This window comes from Rissa tridactyla, chromosome 8 (assembly GCF_028500815.1).
Source record: "Rissa tridactyla isolate bRisTri1 chromosome 8, bRisTri1.patW.cur.20221130, whole genome shotgun sequence".
Taxonomy (NCBI): domain Eukaryota; kingdom Metazoa; phylum Chordata; class Aves; order Charadriiformes; family Laridae; genus Rissa; species Rissa tridactyla.
Window position 1 is genome coordinate 6,549,022 of NC_071473.1, and position 24,641 is coordinate 6,573,662.

Genomic DNA, 24,641 nt, shown 5'->3' on the forward strand with positions numbered 1-24,641 from the left:
AATGCTGTTATTTTCGAGCGGAGAGCTGGAGCGCATGGCAGAGCTCCGTTCCCCCGTGTGATGTCTCTGCTCGGCCTCGCAGCTGCAGGAGGAAGCTGTCAGTGATGGGAGCGATGGGCTGCTGGAGCTGCGGGACAGCCATGTGTCAGCGCCAATTGTCACAGGGGCAAACGCTGCTGGGATGTTTTTTATTTTATTTTTTTTTTATGCAGTTTGGTAAACACAAGAGCCAGATTCCGGGTGTAAATCTGGAGTAGTGTCAGTGCAGTTGGATCGGCCCAGCTGTGCTGGATATCTTGCTCGGAGGGGAGTGTGGCACGGAGCTGGCACGTCAGGCTGCTCTGCTCTGCTTGGAGACACTGGAAACATTCCCAAAGGGATGGGGAAGGGCAGCAAGTGGGAAGGAAGTGCTGGGGAGGTGTAAGAGGGGATAGCACAGAGCTGTAGCTCTTCCCATCTATTTTACCTTTGCTAAGCACTAAAATGCCATATTTTTTTCCTCTGTATTTAGCCGATAATTATATTATGTTCTCATTTACATGGCTTACTTCTTAATATGACCTCTTCTGGCTTATTCAGCTTTTTAAAACAGACGTGCCTGATAGCTAATGGCCAGGGAGAGGAGGAGTATTTCTTAAAAGCAAGATTCAGTGCTTTATATTAAACACCTTAAATTTGAGCTTCAGAAAATCCAGCAATAGGAATTGGTGTTTATTGTGGCAATTCATGTGCCTTCATCCCAAAGCTTCAGCAGGAGGTTAACCCGGTGCCCTGGGTCCGTCAAGGAGTTGCCCAGGCGATACCAGTGCTCAGCAGCCGCAAATACCAGCAACTGAGGTGGGGCTGGGAACAGCCATGGGGCCATGGGGCAGGCGCCGGCTCAGAGCTGCATCGCTCCATGCTGATTTCCACACTCGTGCGTATCTGCGGGCACGGCGCAGAGATCTTTGTCCTAAAAGGCTCCAGGATTTACAGCTGTATTGGTTGTCGAGCCCTTGGGAAGGGAGTTGGAGGGTTTTCAGCGTTAAGAGCTGTCTTGCCTGTGTCCTTGCCGCAGAGTGGGTGAGGCTCGGTCTGAAGCGTTGTTTGGGCTTTAAAACTTACCCCCAGATACAGGAGTGAACCCGAGCTCAGAGCAAAGATAAATCCACATCCCTGGGGGTTTCTCGGGGGCTGCTGGCTCTTGCGATCATTGCTGCAGCTCCTTCTCCGTCGTGATACGGCACAGCTCGTCGTATAAAATCCTTGCTCACGCTTTGCAGTGTTGTGTCAGCCCTACAGTGTAGCTCAGATGGTGATTTCATTTATTTATTTATTTTTGAAAGAAAGTGACTTGATGCATACGTTTTGATCCACAGGAATATGGAGAGCTCTGAGATCTGTGCAGTGAAAATGGTTTATAGATAGTTAAGCAGGGGAATTTGGCCAAGACTTTCTGGCACACAGCTTGGACACTTATAATAATTTATTATAATATTTTCCCATCTGTTTGTTATTATTAAATATGAAGTACTGATGTTGCGCAATCTTACCTTTTGGATTTATGCGCAGAAGAAATCGGTGTACATTTTTATTGAATACCTTTTAACTCTAACTTATGGTCACGAACAGCATTTTGAACTTCTCCTTTGTGAATTTAAAGTAAAATTAAATTTAAGAACTCCTGACACATGCCACTCTTTAAGGGTCAGCACTTTCTCTTTGCAAAATTATCCTGTACATGAATATCTTTCTCAAGTGTTTTATTTCACTTCTAAATCCTGGGTTGCCGGCACCTTCTTTTCCTGCTTGGGTTATACGTGAAAGGAAGTCAGTGTTGCAGTTGTGTCCCTGGCCATGCACACATGGAAGGCAAAATAGCCTGTATTTATACCAGCACCAGGTATGAAACTGCTGTGAACTAGAAGGTTTGTGCGATTGCCAGAAAATAACTCCTGCCGCTGGACTGCTGATACCCACTGCCTTGAACTGGTGCAGCCGGGACCGGGGGGAGCTGTAGGTGTCCCTATGGTTTTGTCACACGTGCTGCTTTTCAGGGCCACCCTCTGTAATGGAAATAACTCTGTAGACCAACAAGCGTCTCCAGAAATTCCAGATAATTGCTAAAAACTCTCCTCTCTGCAGATGCATCGGTTGGAAGAGGATCTGGGCTCTTTGTTTGAAATTAAGCGCTTTTTCACTCCTTTCAGTCCAGAGGCTTGCTGTGCTCGGTTGTATTTCCCCAGTGCTAGGTACTTTTAAAAAATGTTTTATCTTTGATACCTGTTCTTATCCTCCCATGTAGTCATTTAGAGTGGGACATTGTGTCGTGCTAAAAAGGTATTAATCTCTTTTAAGTGGTTTCCTAGACCAACTGAGCAATACTATGTTTATTAGAAGAGTAATTTTTTGTATAAAAGTTTACTGCACATGGTAACGTTTAAAAATTGGCTGTTTTATAGAGTAATTATTTTAACAAATAACGCAGACATTTTAGAATTGCTTTTGGTTCCCTTACCGTGTTTCAAATGGTTTTTAAATAAAACATTTTTTCTCCCTTCCATCCAGGGCTTTATTGGTGTGAGCATAGCACGGCCTCAGGTGTATGATAAATCACTGGCGTAAGCGGTGCTGGTGTTCGAGCTACCTTCACACGTGTTTCCAGTTACTGAATTTCAGCCTCCAGCTTTACTGACAAGTTTGCCATTAATGACTGAAAGTTCGCATCAAAGACTGGGCAGTTATTTCTATCGATAAAAAAGAACACGTTCTTTGAGCGACTATTTTAGAGGTGTTTCCATTCACGTGCAATTTCAGCATTAAAGCAGTTGCAGGATGTTTTCCCTGGCTTTGCTGGGGTATTGATAACTATTTGTATGGAAACTTCCCAAGCAGTACCTGTTATTATGCATTTCCAGGTTGGCTTTACATTGCTGAATGCTTAATGAACTACACGCTCCCTTGCTGGATCACTCTTTGTACTGGGGCACATGTGTTTTCAGCCTGAATTAATAACACTGGAGAGCGAGGACAGAAAAGCCAGTGATTAATTCATATGGTTCATTTTATGCACTGAAGTCATTTGGATTTCTTACAGCGGGGAGAGGCGAGCGGGTGTACGAGGCTTGTGGTATTGGGACATATGTGAATAGCTGTTTAATATCAGTTGTCACTATCCTATGTGATTTTTTTTAATGTGGTTGATTTCAGCGGTTTATATAAAAATATAAAAAGCTGCTTCTTCAAATTAGAAGCAAAAATTCTAATTATATGCTACAGAATATCCTCACAAGTGAATTTGATGTCACACGCATGGGAAACCCACCACCCAGGTTGCCGGCAGCGTAACCGTGGCTGGCTGCTTCGCGGCGCTGGGGCGGCGAGGGGCGAAGGAAAATCTTGCTGTATTCTGTGTTGTGTTATCACTAAACCGCTGAATCCTTCCAACTGGCAGCAGAACTCGGGGAATGGTAGTATTTGTGGGAAAACATACTGCTTTTCTTCTCCCCTCCTTTCTTTACCAGGAGGGCTCCACGACGTTTGCAGATGGGCTGGAGAAGGGAGATTGTTCTGGAGTTGCTGTAGGTAGATGTTTGCTGTGATGCCCAGCTCTGTGTCTTCCATCAGAAAGCCGCGATGTAGGATCTCTCAGAGGGGCAAGAGAGTTATTTTGCTGGGGTGACCTGAATCAGGACTGGGACCACAGGTTGCATGAGCATCGGGACATCTTTGCTTGATAAACTGGCTGTGCAAACCCTTTGCTCTGCACTGCTGGGGCTTCACCCCTCCCTGGTGGGCTCTGCAAACCCAGCCAGCCCGCACGTGGTGGCCAGGTCATAGCCATCCAGGCTTCTCTTCACGACAAAGTTAGGGTGAACTGCCTTCATGCTGCTACATCCCTAGGAATCTGTGGTCACCAATGGAGCAAAATTCCTTCTCTGAACATCTCCAAGAATTAATTTGCAATTGGTTTAGATTTTGTAGCAGAAGCAATAAATAGTAAATGGTTGTTAAGAGGTCTGTGAAGTTGGGAAAGGGCTAACGATATTAAAAATGCATTCCTGGAAAAAGTAGCCTTATCAGTTAAACTGTTGGACAATTTAAAATGAAAGATGTGTGGTGGTGGGGTTTCTTGTTTGTGTTTGTTATTCTGTTTTGGTTTTTTTTTTTTTTTTTTTTTTTTTTACAATCTCCTGGCTAGAGGAGAGGAAGGACGGGACTGGATTTAGGGTTGTCTTTCTTGCTGCGTTTGGTTACTGACTATGGAATGTAGGCATGACTAAATATAGAATCGTGAGGCTTAAAATATTAGCTATTGCTTCATAACATTGCTGTGTCAGGAGCTTCAGGATTCCTCCATCGCTCTCTTCAGCCCTATAGGTGCAGCAGCAGCAGTTGTCCAGACCCTGCAGCCGGAGAGGGTGTGATACCCTGGGACAGAAATAATTAGTGTACTTAATTCCCTGTCAAGGGACATTGGTTTGATGGATGGGGCAGAAAACAAGAAATGAAGAGCCCTGCAGTTCTAAACCTGCCGGTGTTGCCGGTGCCTCGGGAGCAGGTCTGCGTCGCTTCGGTGCCTGGTGTGGTGATACCTGAATGGCCCAAAGGACACGGGAGAGGAGGTAAACTGAGGCAATGGCATGGCCTGAAGCAGATCGTGGAAGACCGGAGACTTCCCGCAGAGTGTGCGGCACGTGTTTAGTCTTGCGTAGTCATTTCTGCAGAGTGCAATTATGTAGTTACTTTGCCTTGGGTAAATATAGATTTCAGCTAGCACGAGTTTGAAGTGGATGTTACAATTTTGGGAACATATATCTGTTTTAATTTCCTTTCCAAGATTTTCTTGATTGCTCCCTTGATACTTTTCCCATCATATTATTCTCCTGACAGTTGTGCGTGACAGCTCAGGTCTCTCAAGAACATTTGCTCCTGTCCCAGACGAATTTGATGAAAAATGCATTGGAGGGGACAGGTGAGGACAGGTCGGCAGAGTGGCCATTTCTGTGGCAATGCATGCAAAGTGCAAGCAAAAGGGGAAAATGAAGCGTTTTGCCCAGGACCGTCTTCAGGCACCAAACTTGCCAGTTCTAGGGCTTGGATGTGGTGCCTCCCTGCTGTGCCCATGGGGCAGAGCCCGTGCTGCGGTGCAGGCACTGGCGCTTGGTGGGACAAGCGATGCTCAACCCTCTCACCACAGGACCTGGGCTGGGGAGGGAGCTGAGCACAGGGCTGTCACCCACACTCCCTGACAACACTGGTAAGGGAAGGATTTGTCTCACAATTAGGTGACCAGTGCCACCGTAGGAACACCTCTGTGCTGGGTCTGTGTGCCCAGGGGCTGAGCCATTCTGCTTTGAGTGGTGTCCCTGGGCTGCCAGGTGATACAGCTAATGACGGGCTGCGTTACCAGGGGAAACTCCTCATTTAGGTTAATTACCAAAAGCTGTTGAACAGCAGTTCTTCAACCTTCGCAGTTAGATGGTGTCTCCGAGCCCTTTGGCTTGCATTTCCTGAGTATCTCAGTAAAGAAACACTCCTATTTACCCAGGTAGGCAGTTATTAGTCTTTTAATTGTTGTACTTGGGTCTACTATCACTGTTTACAAATTGTTTCTCACCTGAATTATTCTGTTTAGCTGAATTTAACAAAATAGTGTGAAAAAAGGAAACGTAAGGCATATAGTATTTTGTATGCAATGGTTCAGGAGTAAAGTAGCAATGCTGCAATACTGTTTAATCCTAATAGATGCCGAAGATGTGTTGCTCGTGTTTATATGTGAGCAACGACTCTGTGTTCAGACTTAGGGCCCCACCTTTGCCGAAGGTCTAAATAATAATTTTGGTTTGTTGTTTTGGTTTTTTTTTTTTTTAAAGAATATAAAAATAATATCTAAGTTTCCAATTTTTCCAGGTTTGATGTTGAATTATGCCTTCTTTGAAGTTTAGAGTGGCTCTTCAGGGAGTTTCCTTTCAGGAAAATGTTTTTGTAGAAATATTTTTATTTTTACATTTTGTTAGCATGTGATGATATTGACTGTTCAATAGTAGGCAACAACTCTGCAAAATAGCCTGAAAACAAACTAAAATATACATACTTTTCCAAGTGTTGGGGAAGACTAGGCTAAGTAAAAGTAATTTATCCCAGCTGGCATTCTCAACCATAAAACAAATGTGTAGTGTTTTCCAAAAAATAGGGTGGCTCATAACTTCCAGGAATCGAGAACTTTGTTTTTCTTCAGGCAATATTAGCAGTGATCATTCTCATAGAAGATGTGCAGTTCATGTCAGTTAACTGTGGCTGTGTCATTAACATACTTGATCCAGTAGTTCTTAATTTTGTTTAACGAAGCCCTAGGGTATCTGCAAAACTTCTACTGGTGGATATCTGAGCTAAGGTACGGGTCCTCCTAATGAGAAAACATATGTGAAAATACATATAAAGTGGTCTGTTTTCCTCTGGTTTCAATGTTTTCAAGAAAAACAAGAAGAATTACTGCTCATATAGAGAGCTTACTGAAGAATAAGCTCTCTAGAAGAGTAAGCATATAGAGAGTTACTGAAGAATTCATGCTCATATAGAAGCAAACTCAACATTGGAAGTTTCCTTGTTAAGTCTGTAGTAATAAATTTTGGGTGTGTTTGGGAAGTTTTCCTCCTGTCCTTCCCTCATCTTTTTTCTTTGTGGCTGCATCTTTGTGTCAAAGCCCGTCCTGCTGCGCGTGGTCCCTGTCTCGGTGTCCCTTCTGCAGGAGCAGCGCCTGGGGGAGCGCAGGGCCAATGGCCGGGGGCAGCCACAGCCCTGCACCAGGCACAGCCCCCCCGCGCCTCCCCACAGACTCCCATTGCTCTCGGTGGGCTTTTGGCAAGACCTTTTCAAGGTGCATCAAGGTATGACCCGTTTTCAGGCACAGGAAATAAAGGACCTAGAAATGGTAATTGATCATGCCCTTCAGGTGAATGGGAGTTAAATATTTGGAATATATAAATGCGAAGTACTCTTATGTCGCTAAGTCTAATTTCCGTTGAAGGGAAGCTTGTCCATATTTATTTCAAACCAATAAAGCAAACCTGGGTCATTGCTACGGATGCTTCGCCCAGCCGGGCGGGTGGCACCTATCGGGGGTTAAGCAATGGGAGCCAGTGGGGAGCAGGATGCCCTGTTGCCACGGTTACCGGCACTAACACCTACCCGGACAAAACTGGGGGGACATTGGTGTCGGGCAGCAGGTCTTGGGGTCATGTCTGCCTGCCCACATTCGGGGAGGTGGCAGGGACCCTGTGCCTGCTGGGGGCTGTGCATCGGGGGATGCGCAGCTCCCAGAAGCATCCGTAACCCCACCGCGCAGCCCAGGCAGGCACCGCAGCCCTTCGCTGTGTCCCCCACCCCGATCCCCGCAGCTGTCCCCAACCCCAAAACACGCAGTTCAGCGGTGTCTCCTCTTTGGACTCGCAGTCCGGCTGCTGTTACTGAGCTTTCCTTATTTTTACAAAGTGGATTTCAGAGTTTCTTTTAGAACCATCATAAACAGTTAAAACAACTAAACCGCAGCTGTCAAAATAAATAACCCTGCTTTGTGTTGCTTTATCTTTTTGTTTTCTTACCACTCTGAAACTTGCTTATTCCTAAAAATGGAATCCACAGTAATTCTCGCAGCTGCTGGTTCAGATTAATAAGGGTGTCTGTCTCCAGCTCTCTTGCCAGCGTCTGAGATTTTGAAATTTAACAAGTAATATCTATACATGCGGCGAGGAAACATAGCGAATGGCATGTTAATAAGAGCAACAGTTAATGAATGCCACATCTGGCTGTTTCTCAACATAAACCTGATTTATATTTACCTTTTTTTATCAGCTAAAGTCTAAATTTATATTTCAGATGCATGTTGTAATTGGCTATGTACTCCTGTTATTTTGTAGGTCGTAAGCTGAGCTTTTTTATGCTGGTGTTTGCCATGAGTGGAAGCTGCTCTGGATGACGGCTCCGTGTCTGCATTTCATAGAGGGTGTAAAATATTAAGACAGGCTGAGAAAAGAGCTTAAAGAAATGACCTGAGATCTTAAGACTATTGCAGTTATTTTTTTCTCTCCCCTCGCAGAGTATCCTGGTGAAGACTGATGGGTGATTTGATCCTGGTGGGGAATTTCTGTGGCAGAGGGAACAGAAAAGGCAAAATTAGGGCAATGTTTGGGGCTGCCTTATGGCAAAAAAAATTATCTAAAATGTTACAGTTTTGATATGCTGTTTAATAATTGTCATGTTTCTGGGGGGGTTGGGTGGAGAGGTCATCATCTGAAATCTTGACATCAGGCCTGCATCATTTTAATTAGCTTTTTTTCTGTCTAAGTTGGAAATAGCAGGTTTTGATTCGAGGTGGCTGAGGCTCTGCGACCTGTGCTGGCTGCGTCCTCCGTCCTTCTCCGTCTCTGAAACGGCTTTAAAGGTGTCCAAAGGACACTTTTTGGCTTTTTTTCAAAATAAGTAATGATGGGAAGAACACCAGCTTCTGCGATGGGTGGGTTCTGTTTCTGCTGCTTTGGTAAATTGTCCTTTGTATGTGGCAGCAGATTCGCCAGGGAGGTCGGTCGCGTTGAAGGTTTAATGTTTCCTGCAGACTGATTGATCATCTGAACAGTCACAGATCCATTTGCTGTTGCTGAAAAGAATTATGCTGAAGTATTTCTGATTTCTTTTATTGTTTATAATTCTCAATGTGTTGTATGTTAGTTTAGTTTTTTGAACACTGAATGAAATGGTGGCTGATCTAGTCCCTTTCTTTCTTTGAAGCATTTATATCAACAGGGAGATTTTGGGACTCGGAAGACTTGGCGCATAGTTCAGGTCTCTGACCATCAGCATTTCTGCCTGTTTGTGTGTTTGCTCATCTCTTTGTACTGCGCAGGGAGAGAATGACTTCCTAATGCAGTTGACTTTTTGGCATTTGTCCCGTAATTGCCAAAAAACTGCTGCTTCCTCCTACGTATCCATCAGATCTTTTTAAAATCAGATGGGTTTTGAAAGCAGCTTTTTGATTTCCTGAGATCCGCGTTTGGTCTTCCTTCCTCCTGCTCCCTCTTTCTTCCTTTGTTCTTGGAGGTTAAAGCTGTGGGTGTTGAGGTCCTGTTAGTCATTTTGGCCACTTCTGAGCTCATCGTGTTGAAAAATGCCTGGATTAAACCATTCCTGAATTACAGCAGATTTACATCACTAAAGCTTCGTTAGAGTTAGTTGTGTTGCTTCAGAGTGATGTAGCTGAATGGGGAGTCTTGTTTACTTCTGCTGGGATGGAGAGGATGTCCTGAAGGACACAGCAATATCAATTTTCTTATCTAACTGTAATCCCGAAAAATAGCCTTCACTCCAGGTGGAGTAAATCCCCTTTTAGAATCAGAACATTCATGTTATAGGTACTGTGGTGGTTTTCGTGTGCTGTCTTGTATAAATAGTATCCTGCTTTTGTTTGTGTGTTTGTTTTAAGATTGTCAGTGTAAGAGATGGTGCAGGAATGTCACTGAAAGCTCCGTGTGTGGGTTAAAGCAGTTTCTGGTGTTCGCCACCGCTGAAGGAAATGGGCCCTGCGGTCCTCTCCCTCCTGATGGCTGTTGGCTTGAGTACTGTTGCTGTTTGCTTGGATGAGCGTGGTCGATGGGATCTGGCCGTGCAAACACCGGCTCTCCCCAGGCTCCTGCTCCACAGCTGGTTTGCAGGGCTGATGATGCCTCCTGGGTGTTTGGCGTGTGTGTTCTGTAGGCATCTGATGACGAGTTGTGTGTAACGTGTGTGGGTGAGGGTCTGCCGCACCGAGTGGTCGGACCGTGACCATGGCTGGTGTCTCCGGCCCATGTGCCGATAAGAACAGCCCATTGGAAACCAATGTGCCTTGTCTGCTAGCTAATATGCGAAGTTGTGCTCTCCTTCTCTGGGACTCCTTTTTACTCACAGGACCTGTATATCATCTTCTGCACCAGGACGGCCTTTCATGTTCAACCTAAAAGTTGGCCATAACCTGCTCATGGTCCTCTCACATCTCTCTGTTGAGATTGCACCTTGGTCATTGCTCCTGTGATCCTGCAGCTGTTGAGGGGTTGGATGGGTATATCTGCCTCGATGTTAATGAACTATGCAGCCTTTTTTTCCCTCCTCCATATACAAGCTGTACTTTAAAGGCACTACATTCACAAAAAAATTAGGGAGGCAGAGAAAATTTTAAATGAGAGGCCCACTTCAAACTGATGGGGAAGCTGGATGAAGGAGTCATCCCTTGGTGAGTATTTATTGTCTCCTGCAAACATTGATGCTAAAACATGTGCTTGTATGAGGCTAAAATGTGATCTCTCAAGGGCAATGGGAATCTCACATGATACAGCAGGAAAAATTTGTCTAATATGCTTTTTATTTCGAGTCTTGCTTTCTGTCTGCTAGCAAAATAGCTTGCCAGGTGCCTTCATGGTATTGGTTTTAATTTGTTCTTGCTTGAAGTGTACAAGTGGGGAATGATAGTTTTGAAATGGTGAAGAAAGCGGGCTGGTTGAGCTGTTAGGCTCAATGTTGCCATGCTAACCATGTTAACAGCTGCTAATGGTTTCTTAAGCTGCCAAAGCAGCCTGAAGATAGATTTAACACCCAACAGACACCTGTTTTTAGCAATTTAGCTCTGCAGGCACATGGCACAGTACTGCAGGGGTCCTGTCCATAAAGAACAGATAAAATGTGTTCAACAGGTTGCTTGAGAAGGTGGAAATTGCTGGCTTTATACTTCATATTAGGGATTTCTTGGTGGAGAATAAGGAGGAGAAGCACAGCAAGAAGGAATATAGCGTGGAAGAGATGAGCACTAAAGGGATTTTTTTAGTATTTTGAACTCAGCTACAGCTTCCAAAGCACTTGATGTCTTTCCATCAGTCAAAGGACCCTTATGTCCTTGGTTGCAGTGTCCTCCCAAGGTTCAGAGTGCTTTGCAGGTGGGAATAAGATGCTGATTCTCCCAGGTGCTTGGAGGCTGCTGTTCTATCTCTGAAAGAGTCCACCTGTAGGAAGGCCAGGTTGCAAGAGGACCTTCCCAGAAGTTTTAGACCGAGGTCGGTGTGAGGGTTTCCACTTGCTGATCCCAGAATGACATTAAGTTTCCTGAATGAACGTTTCTGCTCATTCCTGCTGGTTTTTTTCCCCTGCCTCTTCTCTTGTCACAGCGACCACACAAACTGGAGCGGCCACCAAAGCTGCGCAGAGGGCCAGCCCCAGAGTAGCCAGGGGAGGCCCTGCTGGGAGAGGTAAACTGAACTAGGGAGAGTGTGTTGGCAGCAGCAATGGCCTTCAGGTATATCTTGGGCATGTTGGGGTAGACTTGAACTTCTGACCCAATCAGCTCATGATCAATGCTGGGAGGAAAACATCGATTTTGCTGCAAAAGAGGACTGGAAGCTGAGGTTCATCTGTGTTATTGAGGCATTTGGAGCCACCACTTCAGCCTCCTGAAGCTTTTCGTGACCATTTATTGCAATAAAGGAGCTTTGAGAGAACTCAGTTGCTGAATCGCTGTTGGCTTCATGGAGGGAAGGTGCTGCAAACGCTGGTGCAGGATTTCTGTGTCGACCTCCCTGCGGAGAACAGCGCTGCGCTTGCAGAGCTCTGTATGGACCTGCTCCCAGCTGAGCAAATGGGATGTTTCTACGTGAGGTGGATTTTGGGCTTTTCCAGTGACATAGCAGGAACATGTATAATAACCACTGATTCTTGAACAAACCCGAACTGTTCTGGTTTGGTAGGTGAGGATTCAGTCTTTGACTTTCTTGTCCTCCTTTGGTTATGTTCTGGTTTTACTTATTTTCTTTTAAGCCAAAACCTCCTGACTCTGTGTGCTTGGCTGTGCCATCATGTATTCTTTTCATCTGATCAGCATGGGTTTCCAGAGAGAAAACTCACCAGAAAACTGGAGCTGGCTTTTAGCTATATCGTGGACTTCAAAGCAATCGGCACAAACGGAATAATTGGAAAGAAAATCCCTTCCAGGTTATAATTATTTGTCCCAGGAACCGGAGTTCCTTAGCGATGATACATATTTTCCCTTTTGTTTTCTTAGTGCCATGGGAACCTGGCAGTAGATCATGTCCGCTGGTACGTGCAGTGTATACCTGAACCTCTGCACGGGGGAACGGAGGAATCACAATATTGGATTCAAACCAGTGATCCATCAAGACTTGTTTCCAGCAGTACCAGAGCCAGCTGCTTCAAAGGAAAACAGAGCGCTCTGCAGTAGGCAGGTTATCGGTTTTGCAGGGAAGGCATCCCTCCGACTCCCGGCAGACAGGGATTGTTCTCTGCCTTCAGGCTTTTTTGTGTCAAGCCTTTAAAGCCGCTTTCTTTTCTTCCGCTGAGAATTCGTTGAGTGGGAACTCGGAGCCCTTGCAGAGCACCCTGCTATGCCCTAATGCAACATGTAGCACCAATACTAAACGGATCCTGTCATCAGCTGCCCTTGGCCTCTCCTTTCATTCTCTGTCTGTTCCTGGCTCTGTTCTTCAGTGTCTTGTTCCACAGTCAGTCCTTTCTGTCACTTCTTATTTCATTTACGAAGTTCTCTGTGTGGGACGTAGTTTGTGGACCGTTGCAAGATGTGTAGCTTTTTTTTCTCCCCCAGTCTTTGTCGTCAGCCTAAATCCTGCAAATCTTTGTCTAAATTTATTGATGGCCATCACTGACCCTACTCCTAATAATCTGTTAGGGGAAAATGGGGTGACTTCCCCACTGCAGGAGGTGAGTCCAGAGGAGGTGTTAAACCTGCCATTGGGTTGCCTTGGAAGCCCAGCACCAACCCAAGCTGTGCCCACGCAGGAGAACAGTGAGAAACCCTGGGAAGCCACTGCCATCTCTTGGCTGTGAAGCACTCCTGATGCTCATTGCCCTCAGCTCACCAAGATCTATGGCACAGGTCTTACAGCGGTTGGCCATGGGAAGATTTTGAGGGATGGCTTGAGATGTTGAGAAGTCCAATGAGCAAACAGTAGCTGCTGTGGTTGCACATCTCCAGAGACAACACGCACCTCACTGACAGGCAGCGAAGCATGCATGTTCTCCTTGTCTTGATGGCCGTGGTTGAGAGGTGCCACGAGTTCATGTGAACACAGATGAAATTATTTTCGTTACTTTAAGACAGAGTAATTAAATACAGTATATACGGATTCCTCAAAATGACAGCCGCCCACAGAGCTAAAAACAGGAAATCCATTAACTTCATTATTTAAAAAATAAAATAAAAATCCTCCCAACTGATTCCTCTGTCACTTAAAGTTCTGCATGGAAGGAGGGCTAATTTAACGCTGCATTAACTCACTGTTATCACCCTCCTGTTACCTAAGTAGTTTCTAATGACTACCCTGGAGAGCACTTGGAAGCTTTTAAAAGTTTTTATGCTAAATTTTTTTTTTCTGTGTGGTTTATACTTTAAGAACAAAAGTTATTGATAACATTTTTCCAAATCTTCCAACAACATCAAGAACTATTCTGTTGGCTGCAGAAATGTGAAGTATCACCAGTCTGCTATCTCTTTGGGAAACGAGAAATCTGAAACATTTAACATAGATGGTATTTGGGGAAAATGGATATGGCAGGGTTTGGCTGTGGGAAGCTAGTTCAGATCTTGGGCTCATTGGTGTTTGGGGCACTAGTGGAGGAGTCGGGTAATCTGTTCTTGCCCAGGACAAGGTGCCAAAGGGAACTCTGTCCTTCATCCCTCTGAGCTTTGGCTTTCATCTCTCTGAAAAGACTCGAGACCCCGTGGGGCAGGCGGCTTGCGAGATGTAGCTCTTTGTTCTGGGATCCGTAAGTGAAAGGCAGGGCCAAACCGAGAAGCAATAAATCATTGTCTTTTCCTCGTTGTCTTTTCCTCAGAGCTGTGGTGGACCCATTTCTTCTTTTTTAAGCATCTCTTCTTCCTCTGTCCCAGTTCAGATGTGCTTCTGAGGTCAGCATCTGTTGCACTTGGAATTTTGGTGGGGTTTTTTTTAAGTGACTTCAAAATGAAGCGTTCTTGTTGTTCTGCAGTATTTTCAAGTCTTAAAGTTGAAACTTTCCGCTTTTTAGCATTTGAAGAGAGCTTTGCTGTGCTCCTACGGTGTGTGCAATGCTAATGCCGGGGCTTGAATATCCCTCTGATAGAAGACCTAAATTATTTCAAAGTTAGGCCTTGCACGTATGCTCTGCCTGGTGATGGAGGAGGTTCAGAACTGCTCTCTGACATTATTAACAGGGTTTTTGTGCTTACAGACTGACTGTGTGACTGCGGAGAGACCTGATCTCTCTATTAGGAATCACCAGGAATCCTGTCCATTGGGAGCCCCGGGAAACTCTTAAAACTTGACAGAAACTTGAACATTTCTTGTATGTGCTCTTTGTGCCTCTACTTTTTACTGATATTTGGAAAGCTAGAGAGCGAGGGGAATGAGTCTGTCCCCCTGATATGTTTGTTGTCCTTCTGGAAGAGGAAAAATGACTGGAAAAGAGGCAGAAAGGGGCAAAATCACAGAGGAAGGACAGCTGCTGGTGATCCCTCATGGAGCACCCAGTGCTTCTGGGGTGCAGAGCACGACTGATCATGGTGTGAACTTCTGCGCAGCGAGTTAAAGCGATTCATTGAATGTTCTCCGCTTTCCAAGGGTTTCCTTCCTCTGTAGACTAAGCTGTTTGCATCTAGCTGTTGCTCTCTGTAAGCCTGGAATGGCACAGTAGCGGATGGATCTTGCTCACTTGGGTTTTTAGTGTTATCTTCAGCACCGTGATGGTCTTCCCCTGCCCTGGCTCCTGAGCCCGCTCCCCTGGCACTTGTCTTCAGCAGAGAGGAGAAACCAGCACGTTTCAACAGGTGGTAGCCGAGCCATGTGAAACTCCTCATGAAAGCCAAACCCAGTTGAAACTGGTGATAATTTTGCCATGGGTTTTAGTGTGGCCAGTATTTCAAGCTGGAGATAAAAAAAGGTGTTTGTAGTTAGCTGGCAAATGCGGTATTTTAACTTACTACAGGACATGTTAGCGAGACACTTTAAAACAATGCAGCTCTTTTTAGGACAGGTAGGAGCTTTGCTTTCCTTTGAAGAAGTTGTTGCCATGAATGGTGAAAGTGGTAATGATTTACAGAGTATTTTGTTTTTTTAAAAAAATAAGGAAAAAGTAGAAACCTTTATTTTCCATGGGTGGGCTTTTTTGGGTTTTCTTTTTTGGGATTTATCTTTCATAGTTGGAAAAGAGGGCTAGGTTTGACCCGACTCTTCTCGTTTGAGGCAATAGGTACTTATTAAAAGAAGTATTGATGTATCAGTACAGTTCTGAGCATTTTCTAATTTGATCTGTGTTTCTGCAAGTGGGAGATGAGTATGGATGGCAGGGTGGAGGAGGAGACTGGAAGTGGGAAGGTGATAGGGATGAGAGGTGGGTGCAGAAGCGAAGAGCAGCCCAGTGCCCGTGGGAGCACACCGGCGGGTAAACACCTAATTGCGAGCATATTGCTCGCTGCCAGACACGGGTTGCCCCGCTTGGAACCACGCATGGTAGTTGCAATGAGTATTTGCAGACTAAAGTCCTTGGTCAGAATATCCCGTAGTCATCAGTGTAACTCATACTGTTTTCAACAGGTGTTTTAACGCTATAGCTGAAATTATATCATACTAAATTTCAGGGAGGTAAGGAGGAGAGGCTCAGGAGCAGTTAATCTAATTCCAGTATAAGTCAGTCCGTATTGGGTATCTCCCTTGCTTTGGCTGCCGGGGCGCCTGACACACAATATTCATAGGGAGACAGCTGCAGTGTCCGCTCCCCAGCTCCTCTGCGCTGGCCGCAGAGAGCTGTAAAATGCGTGGACATTGTAGAAGCATTTGTCTGTGCCATGCAAACATGCTCCCTATAAATTTTATGTGTATACATGTATACATGAAGAGAGACGGTTTGCTATTTCACCTTATCCCATATTTTAGGAAGGGGAATTAATACAAACAAATGATCTGAGCTATTTCTACCATAGCTAGGACCAGGTTCTGATTTTGGACGGATGATTTTTTTTCTCAGAAAAATAGATTAATTGAAAATAAGTATCTTCATTATCTTTGTACCTGACCGTTTTGTATTTAGTTCTGAAAGCTTTCTGCCCTTCTCTGCCTCGTTGCTTTCTCCCCGACTGTCCGTGTAAACAGAGAACTGGTTTGGGATGCGGAAGGCTGAAGGTGCTGGGTGGGAAGGGGTTGCACTGGTTTTCCTCTGTAGCCATGGACAAGCTGCGATAACTTGGCTGTTTTTTTCATCAGGTATTTGATGCTAAATAATAAAGATGAAAATTGGAAACCTTAATGTTATAATGCTATATAATCTATATTCCATTAGAAATAATACTCTCTATAGGGAGCCATAATGGGGCTGCTTTGGACTCTTCTGGAGACCGTTCATACCAAACTGACTTTTTTTTTTTTAAATGTTAAACACCAGTAATGTTTTCTACAGTGCATCAGGTGTTCCTGCCAATGTGTACGGTCTCTGCCGAAGGATGCAGTGAGAACGCGCCGTGTCGGCGCTCGCAGTTCCTCTTTCAAGCAGCAAATGGGTTTTGACTCTAGAGATCACTTGATGTTGAGCTAAATTTCCTAGCTGAAAATTTAAACTATTGGAGGTTTTATATAATTTTGCAGAAGAAAAGCATTTGAAAACCCTAAAAGGAAAATGAGAAAGCTTTTTTTTTTTGTTTTGTTTTTGTTGTTGCTTCCTCTACTTCCCTGTCTTTCCTGCCCCCCCCCCCCCCACTGACACATCCTCCCAGCTTCTCCTCCTCCCCTGCCCCAGCAGAGACCTCTAGAAAATGCCAAACTATGGAATTTGCTGCATCAAGTTCGGAGCATGTAACAAACATTCAAAACGCGTGTGGGGCAAGTGCAGCCGCTATTGGCAGTTTATTTTATTTCAATTTTTTTTTTCCCCCCAAAAAAAAAACCACCCACCCCGTGGCTCCCTCTCCGGCTGCGCGGGAGATAACAATGGGGCGCTTTGTGCCGCTCTGCAGCTGCTGAAATTTGACTAGATCCAACTGAAGAAAACAGGAGCAGGTGGGTCAACAACGTGACCCTTTCGTTCCCAGCAGTATCAGTGTGCGCCGGGGCCGGAGGGACCGGAGCGGAGGTGAGCCCCGAGATTTAGCCCAGGCAATGAGGTTGTGTTGGTTGGTGCTTTGAGGATGGGAACTGCCTTTCTGAGATAGCCTCGCTGCCTCTAAATATCATGGGGGTTGCTGCCTTTTAGAAAATGGGTTTCACTCCAAAAACGCTAGGATTGGGAAATGTCACTGTATGTGATAAACTGGCATTGTTACAGACCAGAAATCTTTGCTTCATTACCAGTGCTTTGATTCCCATGTTGCCGCTAGTTTCTTGGTTTGTGTCATGCACCATAGCTGCCACATGGACGCTCCTAAAGCACCAGATGCCCGGTGCCTGGCCTCCCCTTCCACAGCCCCAAAGTAGGGGATCATTTGGTTCCCCCTCTAGCTCCCCCCAGGTCACAGAGATGAGTTCCTTCATATCCATGATTTTGCGGTGCTACAACTGTCCTAAAAACTGTCGAGGGTGGGAATTTCTGCAGCTTGGAGGAGGGTTCGGTGTGTCGTTCCCAGTACGTTTGGTAGAAATGGAGGATGCTCCTTTGCCTGGCACTGCCACCTGAGCAAACATATCTCATCGGCACTGCCCACGTAATAGCAAGAAGAGGACGATAAGGATACAGAGAAACACATTTAAGGTCTTCCCTGCCAAGGTGGGATGACTTGGTTGATTCCTGGTAGTTGTCACGGTGTGTTTGGGCTTTGTGAGCCTCAGAAGTGATGTTAAAAGGTGGCAATGCTCATTTCAGCGGTGTTCAGCAGACACATGGTTACAGCCTCAAACCTGTCTAAGATTGCAAGGGATTTTGAGGCTGAGGTTTTTAAGGGGTAGACAAGAACAACTGTAAGTCAGCAGTTAGAAATGCAAGGTTTGCGTTGATGGATCTTGTAATCTTGCTTTCTAATATCAACTTACAATAAAGCAAATGTGAGATGGAGCAGAGCTCCCCCCGTTTACGCTGTACTGTGGATACAGTTGTGGTGTTGAACAACGTGTTCGCGTCCTTGAAAGTCTTCATGATTTTGCTGTAATTTTTAGCAGAAAATATGACACGTGTAGCATTCTGGATAATCCTACCATCGCAAGCACTTGCAGAAATGGAATAGCATCAAGCAGTACTTTGCACGTGGTGAAGCCTGTAAGAGGAATAACCAGCTATAGTGAGGATGCCAAGCAGAAAGCGGTCGGGAGCGGGAGGGCGGCCGCAGGGAAGGGTTCAGGGCGAGGAGCTGCTTGGGGTGGAAGGAAGATGAATGGAGGCTGGAGAGGAGATTCCACCGCCGAGGGCAGGGTATGTGACTGTTTGGGTGATGTGTGCTAGTAGGGAAAATTGATCTGCATGACCACATTACCAGCTGTGGAGACTCAGTCCATCAGGAAGAGGGTTGTTAATAAATCAGAGGCTCTCTGTGCATATCTGCATCTTAAACTTAGATTTTTAGCAGGAACTTGCTGTGATCTGATATGAAGGTCAGTAGCAGAGCAAAGTACAGCACAGCACCTCATCAGCGCTGGCAAATCTGCCTGTTGCCATGAATGGGTGCCGGAGCTGGACAAGATTTAGCCGCAAGCCGAGGAGGTTTAGACGGAGACTTGTGAAACGGTGCTGTGACCGTAGTTTGTCCTTGGCTGCGCTTGCAGTTAAACCCTGTTTGGTGCCGGTTTAGCTGCGCCCGCTGCCAGCCCCCCTTGTCAGCAGCGGGTAATTTAAGAGGTTTCTTCCAACAGCTGGCAGCACTGTTTGCTCCGGTCCTTCCCTCCCGCCGCCGCACTGGGCTGTCCCCCACGCTGGCACGTTTCGCGTCGGATTAATGCTGTTGGACTGGCAGCCGGGTGGTGGCGGTGCCAGGATTCAAACTTGTCGCTTTGGAACAAGAAGCACAGGTGCAGGCTGAACTCATGATCCTCGGAGGCCAGCACATACCGGGAAAGCTTCGGCTTCGCTTCGGACACACGTGCGCTCTTGCACGTGTCGCCCTGTGCTGGATGCACGCTCCTGTAACCCATTTAACGCACAAGAAATGTGTCACGCGGGATCGTGCAATCCTTTGGTGCCCCTTCCCTCTGCACACGCATACACCTCCTGAGGAGTTCGGTTTAAAAATAAAATTAAAAAAAAAAAAAAAAGCCACTGCGTGCTGCTCGGTGAGAGGCGATGCTGCTCTCGAAGGGAAGCACAGACAGAGGGATGTAAAGGCCGTTTGGAGATGGAGAGGCGTCCGCCTTCCTGCTCAGCCATCCAGCGCGCATCCTATACGTCTGCAGGGGAACACAGTGATTAACATATGAAAACGCTGATAACAGTGGGATTCTTGTGCAGGCAGAAACGAAGGAGATATACTACCATTTTGGTGCCAGTTAGACCCATAACTGCTATTTGTGGCTGGGTTTAGTAACAATTAACCTTTCACATTTTGTATTAGCCTTTGCTTTCCTGGTGCAGCTGCTTTTATAACAATATACTTCGCTTCTCCTCTCAGAAGCGCTAACTTTGGCAGTTGGGGTATCTGTTCTAGAAGCCACAGGATGTATGGAGGGAGAATGTGGATTTTTTTAATAGCTATTTGATGTATAAGAATCTTACTGAGAAAAAGAAAATTGCATTTTGATTTGGGGGACCTTGTGCATATTAAGATTAAAAAAAGGAGATTGTGTGGCTGCTACTCAAAATATTTTAAAGCAAATTCAGTGTAGTTTTGCTTGTGTGACAACATCAAATCAGGGGTTTGAAAAATCTCGACCTGGGGTGCGATCGGGTGTCTCAGACTGGAGCTGGAAGAAATTAATGCCTTTGGTAGGTGTTTCCCGGCCTGTTTGGGCTGGGTGAAGGGAGGTGTTATGGACCAAACTGTTGCTGCCATTTGAAAACTAGTGAAATGCCAGGGGGGGTCTTGGGAAGGAATGTGGCAACAGGTGACCCATGGGCACTATCTGGTTTAATCTGTGTAGACATCTAGATGGGAATACCAGCGTCTTAAATGGCTCCAATGAGGCTGCTGAGTTTTCAGGAATTGTCCCCACTAGTGTGCCATTTAGTGCCTTTTTTTTCTTTTTTTTAATGGCTTCAGACTGCAATTGTATCTCACAGGAGTATTTGAACATAGAAGTGTGTAATTGCAGATAGGACAAAGTTGGGAGAAATTTGGTTTTGGCATCAGTATATTGTTATTAAAAATGTAGTGGAGGTTGGTCTTCACCTGTCAAAACAGAACTGCTGTGTTCTGGCTCTTCCGGAATAATCATTTCAATATTTATACTTTACGCTGCGCTGGAAAAAGAAAATGCAAAATGTAGATTTGCATGAAGCAGGTTATAGTCTGCCTTCTCCAAAGCAGCTGGTATCGCAGGTAACAGGTTGACTGTGTGGTTATAAGGCTGTGCTTTGGTCTCGGCTCTACTGGTGTTCAATCCAGAGTAATTTTGCGAAATCCAGCAATGTGTAAAACTGGCTCGATGGACGATTTGGACTTTTTTCGTTACGATTTTTCTTTGCGGTTAAAAAAAATTCAAAGCTTCTGATTGCATGTTAACGTTGATGATGAGTAAGACTTAATGTGATTTTTAATCATTGTCTTTTGAAGATAAAGACTGCCCCATTTTGGCACAAATCCAGTAAAATCAGTGGGATGGTTTGCAATCCCTCGGTTGGTCCATGGCCTGCAGGAGTCAGTTGTGTGCCTGGATCACCTTGCCAATACCCAAGGCACTTAAATCGCATTTTCCTTTGCTTCATAGAAGTTCTTTTTTTTTTTTTTCCTCTTGCTTTATGCTGCATAAAATAAACACGTAAACAACAAAAGTGTCAGTGTGTGGTCTTGGAGAACAACACCACAACCCGATGCACCAAACATAGATGTCCATCGTTCACACTGTAGCTTAAAGCATCTGAATTCCCAGTGTGTGTGATGTGTGTGTTAGGACAAAGTTGGTACCTAAGTTCCCCTGAATTAAACTTAAAAAGCGTTACACGTTGGTTTTTTTCTTCTTGGGCGTTTCAAATTTGTGAAAGGATAACTTACAGGACTTGTGCAATAACTATTTTCTTTTCCATTTTGCACATGTTGGCACTACAGGATGGGAATCACAGCTGCTGGAAACAGGGTTCCTGGGGATATTTCTCTGCCCGCTCTGGACCCTCTCCCGCCTGCCCCGGCACACTCCTCCTTCCAGCATCGTCATCTGGGGCTTCCGGTGGCTGATTTTCAGGATCATGCTTGGAGCGGTAAGTGGGACTTCACATTTTTGCTTTTCTGAGGAGTGTCTCATCCTAGCAGAAAACCTGCCCTTGGTCCAGCACATTGGAGTCCTCTTGTTAAGGAATTTTTCTGGTTACAAGGAAGGAGCACGTAGGAGGAAATGCTTCACGCTGTGGTTCACGAAATCTTTCAACTTACTATTAGGGTTTATTTTAAGGAGGACAAACATAGGACTAAGAATATCTGTGTTGATATCTTGGTGCTGCTCTTGTGACTGGCTCTTGAAAAGGAATAAAAGTAAAGTTTGACAGTTGGGCATTGTGGCTTTTTTATAAGATGGTTGGAGTCCAGTGGGTAATTCCCAGGAGCTTTACCCCGAGTTATTTTTTCGTTGTGCGTGCTTTACTAAAATGTCATTCTCTGCTCTGTGTTTTCAAAGAGAACAATTGCTGCGTTACTGTCCCAGTGCCAGTGGAAATTCCCAGGTAGCTTGTAAAAGAATCCATCAGGAACTGACACATCTTTGTTAAAATAAAGGTGTGGTGGGGGCGTTCTCCTGTCATCTCGATACACATTTTGGACAATTCAAAATATCCCAAAACTTTAAGCTAAGGATCATGACTCTAGAAGGTGATTGCATGCAGACGCGACATTCCTGTGTCCGTTTGCTCTAAAATCCTTCTTTTACCCCAGCTCTTAAAGCGCTTGAATCTGTAGTTGAGCTCAATAAGCTCTTAATTATCCTCCTGCTCTTAAAAAAATAAAATACAAGCTTTTTTGCGGTAACCTTAGTGTTACCTGTTTTCAAGACAACTTTGGTGGTGGAGAATGTGTTATCGCGGTAGATGTTCTTGGAAAACGTGTGCTGTACGCTTGTCGCATTGAAGGGTGGCTTCCCAGCCCGTGGCACTTCAGCAAATTCATCTTGAAAGAGCAGAAAACTTTGCTTTTTCGCATGTGAAGTGCAAGTGGTATTTCAAAACCCACTCTCTGATGTTGCATTCATTTCTTTGCCATAGCTAATGTGTAGCATTGCCAAATTTTGCTCTGCTTTGTGAAGCTGCGATTCTTTCTCCTTATTGACTAAGTAGATTTGGTCCTGCTGCGGGGCAATACAGATGGGTAAAATGACTCCTGAAGGTCCACTCCAGCACGTCATTCTATGACCCTGTAGAATATCTGCATGTGTAGATAATCCCATAGATTTTTAATGCAACTGCTGGTTGAAAATATTGAGTAAGGGTTTATGGGACGAAGTCACCTTTGTAATGCTTTTTAAATGCCATAAAGCTTTTGGTTGGAGTTCAGGTGAATGATGCTGTTGTAGCGTCCTGCCATACCCTGGGATGGAGGCTACTGGATGCATCTGTCATTGCAACTTTACTTTAAATTATAGAAATCCAGTCTTTTAGGAAGCCGGACTCTCTATGCAGAGAGAGGGTCTTGTTGGACATTCCCCAGGATAGGAGTGGGAGATGGAGCTAATGGGAAGATCTCCATTCTGGGCTGAGCACACAATTTCAGGATGCTCATGGCAAACAAGCTGTTGTGGTTAGGTTGGTAAATGCACAATTATTTAGGCTCTTGTGATCTGTTTTGTGGAGGCTTTTCCTGGGACAGCTGGGAAATTGCTGTTAGAAAAAAAAAAAAACCTGGAATGGTTCTTGTCTCTGCTTCACCCCAAACTGGGACACAGCTAACTTTCTGTTCAGTGAGAGGTCTTCCTTATCCTTGTGCCTGTGGCAACCAGGGCCAGCTGAGGTGGTTGTTTACCCCATGGGAAGGATCGCACCTGTGAGGAGGGTGGACAGGTCAGGTAGCCCAAACTGACCAATCGGGTGCTCCATCCCAGCTGCCATGCTCCGTGTAAAAGCTGAGGGATCAAAGGGGTTGGGTTGGCTCGTCTCCAATGGCGGCTGCGTCTCCAGTGGCACTCTTTCTTTGATGACTGATGCCCAAGGAGTACCCCGTCAGCTCATCTGCCTTTTGATCCCGGACAGTGTGGTCCAGTTCCCATTTGTCACTGAGTCCGGTCTGGAACTTCCCCAGTGCCTGCCTGCCAGCGCCCTGTGAGCTTGCTATGGTGTTGTGTATATTTCTGTGTATTGTATCTATTTCGTTGTTTCTTTTTTATTTTATTATTAATGCTTCTTTAAAGTAGTTTAGTTTTTTTCTAAACTCATAAATCTCTATCTCTCTTCTTCCTCTCCTTGGAGTGAGAGGTGCGGGAGAGCGTCTGTTGTCTTGTCGTTGGCCAACCTGACCCAAACCATGACATTAGCAAAACTGCTGGTAGGAAAGGAATCAAAATGGGAGCTTTTGCGAAGTTGTTGGTGCTGTTTATGGGAAACGGATGTTGGAAGGGAAGTGCGATAGCCAAGTTAAGTGCAGTGTATGGTTTTGGGAGAGAATAATGGAAGATAATCCTTAAAAATGGCCTGCCTTAAACAACAGTTTGTAAATCTGTGTGTGGACTCTTCTGCAGCATCAGAGTCCATAGGCTGGAGAAGCAGTCGGGGAGCTTCAGGGCTGGCACCGCAGCAGGCTCTTGCTGCACAGAGACACTGTCCTCAGAGCATCAGGGCTGGGTCTGTGACTTGCTGCTCACTGGCACTTCTGCATGAGAGGACCTGTTGACTTGCTGCTGGCTCTGTACAGAGCTCCTCAGGGATGATAATTTGCAATCCACGTGAACATCACACGATGATGAGATGTGATCCTCCATGCAGTTGATACAAGAGGTATGAAGGGTGTGGTGTTGGTCTACTGAGAACAGTTCTGTTGAAACTTTTTTGGATGAGAAATTAGGGGTGGTTTTGGTATTAATTTTTTTGTGAGAAAATGTGTGTTGTTCTTGATGCTCTCCCATTTCTCGTTTGGCCATCACGTTGACTTGGTTAAAATTGAGATCTTTCAAAGTTAGCTGTAGAGGGTCCCATTTGCATCTGTCCTCAAGCTGGCTGGAGCTGTGTGTCTCCAAGTGCCAGGATTGGTGTGGGGAGGTCACAGTCCCAAGGGCAGCTGCTCTCTGCCTGAGGAAGGATTTCTACAAGCTTAAACCAGCACTTAAAACTTAACACAGCAGCCACCATTGCGGCATGTTTTTTACAGTAGTTCTCAAGTATTTTAAGCAACTGTTTAGGGAACACAGTTGAAAGCTGCTAACCTGACAAAAATACCCGTCTACCTTTTATTACAAATTAAATTTCCTGCCCAGTCCTTTAAGCACAGAATGATAAGCACTGTAGTAGCTGGCCTGCGTGGTTTCTTCATTACGTTTTTGAGGGCAGCAAAGGTCTAAGTTGTTAAAGATTTGCGAGTGCAGTAACACAGCACT

The 24,641-nt window shown here is 45.3% G+C and overlaps 1 protein-coding gene across 5 annotated transcripts in view; it reads left to right on the forward strand.

The window, feature by feature from the left end:
* LMF1 (lipase maturation factor 1) overlaps window positions 1-24,641 on the forward strand; it is a 207,308-nt gene that overhangs the window by 39,271 nt on the left and 143,396 nt on the right. For 4 of the 5 annotated variants that reach the window (XM_054211430.1, XM_054211433.1, XM_054211435.1 and 1 more), the window contains one exon: window positions 21,182-21,330. In XM_054211430.1, the coding sequence (XP_054067405.1) occupies window positions 21,182-21,330 (149 nt within the window). Of the gene's footprint in view, window positions 1-4,212; window positions 4,605-21,181; window positions 21,331-24,641 lie in introns of those variants that run through there. The other variant, XM_054211431.1, reaches the window with a different exon arrangement.